At 40.0% G+C, this 5,000-nt stretch overlaps 1 protein-coding gene across 2 annotated transcripts in view; it reads left to right on the top strand.

Annotated features, from left to right (window-relative positions):
* eps8l1b (eps8 like 1b) overlaps nucleotides 1-5,000 on the top strand; it is a 47,204-nt gene that overhangs the window by 28,593 nt on the left and 13,611 nt on the right. For both annotated transcript variants that reach the window (XM_037536818.1, XM_037536817.1), the window contains exons 5-7: nucleotides 2,344-2,432; nucleotides 3,539-3,613; nucleotides 3,903-4,051. In XM_037536818.1, coding sequence (XP_037392715.1) covers nucleotides 2,344-2,432; nucleotides 3,539-3,613; nucleotides 3,903-4,051 — 313 coding nt within the window. The remainder of the gene's footprint in view (nucleotides 1-2,343; nucleotides 2,433-3,538; nucleotides 3,614-3,902; nucleotides 4,052-5,000) is intronic.

Raw genomic sequence — 5,000 nt, 5'->3', positions numbered from 1 at the left:
CACAATACCTACATTTAGAGTCTGTTATTCATTCAGCCTAATGAGAAACTGTAGAACAGACTCGTTTATATCACAATACCTACATTTAGAGTCGGTTATTCATTCAGCCTAATGAGAAACTGTAGAACGGACTCGGTTTATATCACAATACCTACATTTAGAGTCGGTTATTCATTCAGCCTAATGAGAAACTGTAGAACGGACTCAGTTTATATCACAATACCTACATTTAGAGTCGGTTATTCATTCAGTCTAATGAGAAACTGTAGAACGGACTCGGTTTATATCACAATACCTACATTTAGAGTCGGTTATTCATTCAGTCTAATGAGAAACTGTAGAACGGACTCGGTTTATATCACAATACCTACATTTAGAGTCGGTTATTCATTCAGTCTAATGAGAAACTGTAGAACGGACTCGGTTTATATCACAATACCTACATTTAGAGTCGGTTATTCATTCAGTCTAATGAGAAACTGTAGAACAGACTCGGTTTATATCACAATACCTATATTTAGAGCCGGTTATTCATTCAGTCTAATGAGAAACTGTAGAACGGACTCGGTTTATATCACAATACCTACATTTAGAGCCGGTTATTCATTCAGTCTAATGAGAAACTGTAGAACGGACTCGGTTTATATCACAATACCTACATTTAGAGCCGGTTATTCATTCAGCCTAATGAGAAACTGTAGAACAGACTCGGTTTATATCACAATACCTACATTTAGAGCCGGTTATTCATTCAGCCTAATGAGAAACTGTAGAACGGACTCGGTTTATATCACAATACCTACATTTAGAGCCGGTTATTCATTCAGCCTAATGAGAAACTGTAGAACGGACTCGGTTTATATCACAATACCTACATTTAGAGTTGGTTATTCATTCAGTCTAATGAGAAACTGTAGAACGGACTCGGTTTATATCACAATACCTACATTTAGAGCCGGTTATTCATTCAGTCTAATGAGAAACTGTAGAACGGACTCGGTTTATATCACAATACCTACATTTAGAGCCGGTTATTCATTCAGTCTAATGAGAAACTGTAGAACGGACTCGGTTTATATCACAATACCTACATTTAGAGTCGGTTATTCATTCAGGCTAATGAGAAACTGTAGAACGGACTCGGTTTATATCACAATACCTACATTTAGAGCCGGTTATTCATTCAGTCTAATGAGAAACTGTAGAACGGACTCGGTTTATATCACAATACCTACATTTAGAGTCGGTTATTCATTCAGCCTAATGAGAAACTGTAGAACGGACTCGGTTTATATCACAATACCTACATTTAGAGCCGGTTATTCATTCAGTCTAATGAGAAACTGTAGAACGGACTCGGTTTATATCACAATACCTACATTTAGAGCCGGTTATTCATTCAGTCTAATGAGAAACTGTAGAACGGACTCGGTTTATATCACAATACCTACATTTTGAGTCGGTTATTCATTCAGTCTAATGAGAAACTGTAGAACGGACTCGGTTTATATCACAATACCTACATTTAGAGTCGGTTATTCATTCAGTCTAATGAGAAACTGTAGAACGGACTCGGTTTATATCACAATACCTACATTTAGAGTCGGTTATTCATTCAGTCTAATGAGAAACTGTAGAACGGACTCGGTTTATATCACAATACCTACATTTAGAGTCGGTTATTCATTCAGCCTAATGAGAAACTGTAGAACGGACTCGGTTTATATCACAATACCTACATTTAGAGCCGGTTATTCATTCAGCCTAATGAGAAACTGTAGAACGGACTCGGTTTATATCACAATACCTACATTTAGAGTCGGTTATTCATTCAGTCTAATGAGAAACTGTAGAACGGACTCGGTTTATATCACAATACCTACATTTAGAGTCGGTTATTCATTCAGCCTAATGAGAAACTGTAGAACAGACTCGGTTTATATCACAGTACCTACATTTAGAGTCGGTTATTCATTCAGCCTAATGAGAAACTGTAGAACAGACTCGGTTTATATCACAATACCTACATTTAGAGTCGGTTATTCATTCAGCCTAATGAGAAACTGTAGAACGGACTCGGTTTATATCACAATACCTACATTTAGAGTCGGTTATTCATTCAGCCTAATGAGAAACTGTAGAACGGACTCACAATTCTCATTATGTTAACTGGGATTTTTGATGTTGTTGTGTAAATCAAGCCTCACAAACGCAGGTACAATAGACCATATTTGGGGCTGCAGCCTGAAGGGAAATTATTTGTATTGATTACTAGCTGCATTGTGATTATCGTGACTGATTGATTGAGTGATTGATTGATGGGCTTGTTGATTTATTGTGTAGATGATCTCCTCAGTGCCAAAGCTAAAGCTCCACCTGAGACAGAGTTCATCCAAATATTCCAGAAATTCAAATACTCCTTTAGTCTGTTGGTGAGTAACACACACACACACACAGTCATACACACCCTGAGAAAGGGTGTGTTTGAAAGGTTTAGAGTGCTCAACAAGCAAACATAGCCGTGTGATAAAGTGAGATCCCCTAGAAAACGAGTTACACTGCAGGGCTCCAGATTCCAGCTTCACATTTTTATTGCTGAGTTGTGGCTCCTTCATGGTTCAGCAGATCTAATGGTGAATCCTAAAATTCCTTATGAAGCTGACAGAAAGGAGATATGAGATGAAAGAGAAATAAAGGAAATTAATTAGGCTTTAATTGCTAATAAACATTAACATTGTTATAATAAGTAAACTGGGGCCTTTGCTCAAGAGAAACACCTGAGCAACTGCAGTCCAAGATTTGTTGATAAATCATGAATAGAGTATTGATAAGGCTGTTGATGAGCTGAGGTAGGCAGAGTAGCCTCCACCCATACTCAGTCAAACATATTTGGACTTTGGAAAACTAATGAATCAGGCGAAGGTAACAGGGCCTCAAAAACAGTTTGAGTAAAAATACGCTCTAAAAAAGAGGCTTCAAGAGTTATTTGCTAAAGAACATTGTTCTATATAGAAACATAAACAATCAAGGAACCCTCTGCATGATGAAGTGGTTCTTTAGATTGATTGAGAGTGTTGTACAAGCTTCTATATAGAACCATTTGGCACCAAAAAGGGTTCCACCACCGTTACAAGCTGAAAAACTCCTTAGTACCATACGGAAGAGTGTAGAAAGGTCAAACAACCTAACCTTCAGTGCTGAGTACTAGAGCTGCAGTGGAACTTCTTAGTAAATCCAGTATTGATCACTACAGGAACTGAAGACTGTTACTCATTCTACTCGTCTCTGGATTGATTTGGTCTAAAATAAAATGTTAAAGCACCAACAAAACTTAATGAAATTAAACACAACAAAGGGATTTGTAACAAAGCCTGAAAGGCTAAAATGTAAAAGGGTACGTAACGCTCCTCACTTACTCACTGAGGAAAAGTATTATGTGCTGAAAATACTCAGGAGAGTACCGAGTACATTTACTCTGGCATATGCAGCTTCTCAGTAGTAAGTTCAGGTACTGACCAGAGTGTGTTCTGAATTTCAGGCGAGGTTAAAATCAGCCATTTCTAACCCCACATCAGAGGAGCTGGTACATCACGTCTTCAAACCACTGGACATGGTGAGTGTGTGCGTGGCTGTGTTTGTTCTTCCTGTTTAAACACTCCTGCTTTTGTTAGAGCCTTTACTGCACTGTGCCCATTGCGGAATTTCAAAAGTACTGGATTGACTAATGGGATTTGCAAACTTCGGCGAATGACATGGTTACCTTCGACATGTGTGTGTGGGTGTGTGTGGGTGTGTTAGATTGCTAAAATTACTGACCGTGTGTTCCAATTCCATCACCAAAATCTGTTTTTAGGTTCCACACGATCAAACTGGAAAGTTTATTTACATTTATTTATGCATAGATTGTCAAAGCTACAGGAAACCCAGCGTTAGCAGCGTCAGTTAGCAGTCCAGCACTAACATCTGGAGCAGTGGATCTTCTGAAAAACAACCTCAACCTGCAGGAAAACACACTCTGGAACTCATTAGGACCATACTGGACATATCCACGGTATACAAACACACATTTTCTAGACATTGAGATTTAAAGTTAAGAACCAAACCATGAGTCCAACATAACAATACAAACTCGCAAAATTCTAACTGAATCCAAATGTAGCCCACAACATTCAGTCTGAACCGACTGTATCCCGACAACATTCATTCTGAACCGACTGTATCCCCACAACATTCATTCTGAACCGACTGTACCCCGACAACATTCAGTCTGGACCGACTGTATCCCCACAACATTCAGTCTGGACCGACTGTATCCCCACAACATTCATTCTGAACCGACTGTATCCCCACAACATTCATTCTGAACCGACTGTATCCCGACAACATTCAGTCTGGACCGACTGTATCCCCACAACATTCAGTCTGGACCGACTGTATCCCCACAACATTCAGTCTGGACCGACTGTATCCCCACAACATTCATTCTGAACCGACTGTATCCCCACAACATTCAGTCTGGACCGACTGTATCCCGACAACATTCAGTCTGGACCGACTGTATCCCCACAACATTCATTCTGAACCGACTGTATCCCCACAAGATTCATTCTGAACCGACTGTATCCCCAAAACATTCAGTCTGAACCGACTGTATCCCCACAACATTCAGTCTGGACCGACTGTATCCCCACAACATTCATTCTGAACCGACTGTATCCCCACAACATTCAGTCTGGACCGATTGTATCCCCACAACATTCATTCTGAACCGACTGTATCCCCACAAGATTCAGTCTGGACCGACTGTATCCCCACAACATTCAGTCTGGACCGACTGTATCCCCACAAAATTCAGTCTGGACCGACTGTATCCCCACAACATTCAGTCTGGACCGACTGTATCCCCACAACATTCATTCTGAACCGACTGTATCCCCACAACATTCAGTCTGGACCAACTGTATCCCCACAACATTCAGTCTGAACCGAGTGTATCCCCA

The sequence above is a fragment of the Pygocentrus nattereri genome, chromosome 3 (assembly GCF_015220715.1).
Source record: "Pygocentrus nattereri isolate fPygNat1 chromosome 3, fPygNat1.pri, whole genome shotgun sequence".
NCBI classification, from domain to species: domain Eukaryota; kingdom Metazoa; phylum Chordata; class Actinopteri; order Characiformes; family Serrasalmidae; genus Pygocentrus; species Pygocentrus nattereri.
The sequence above is the reverse complement of the archived record's forward strand: the minus strand, read 5'-3'. Positions and strand labels throughout refer to the sequence as shown.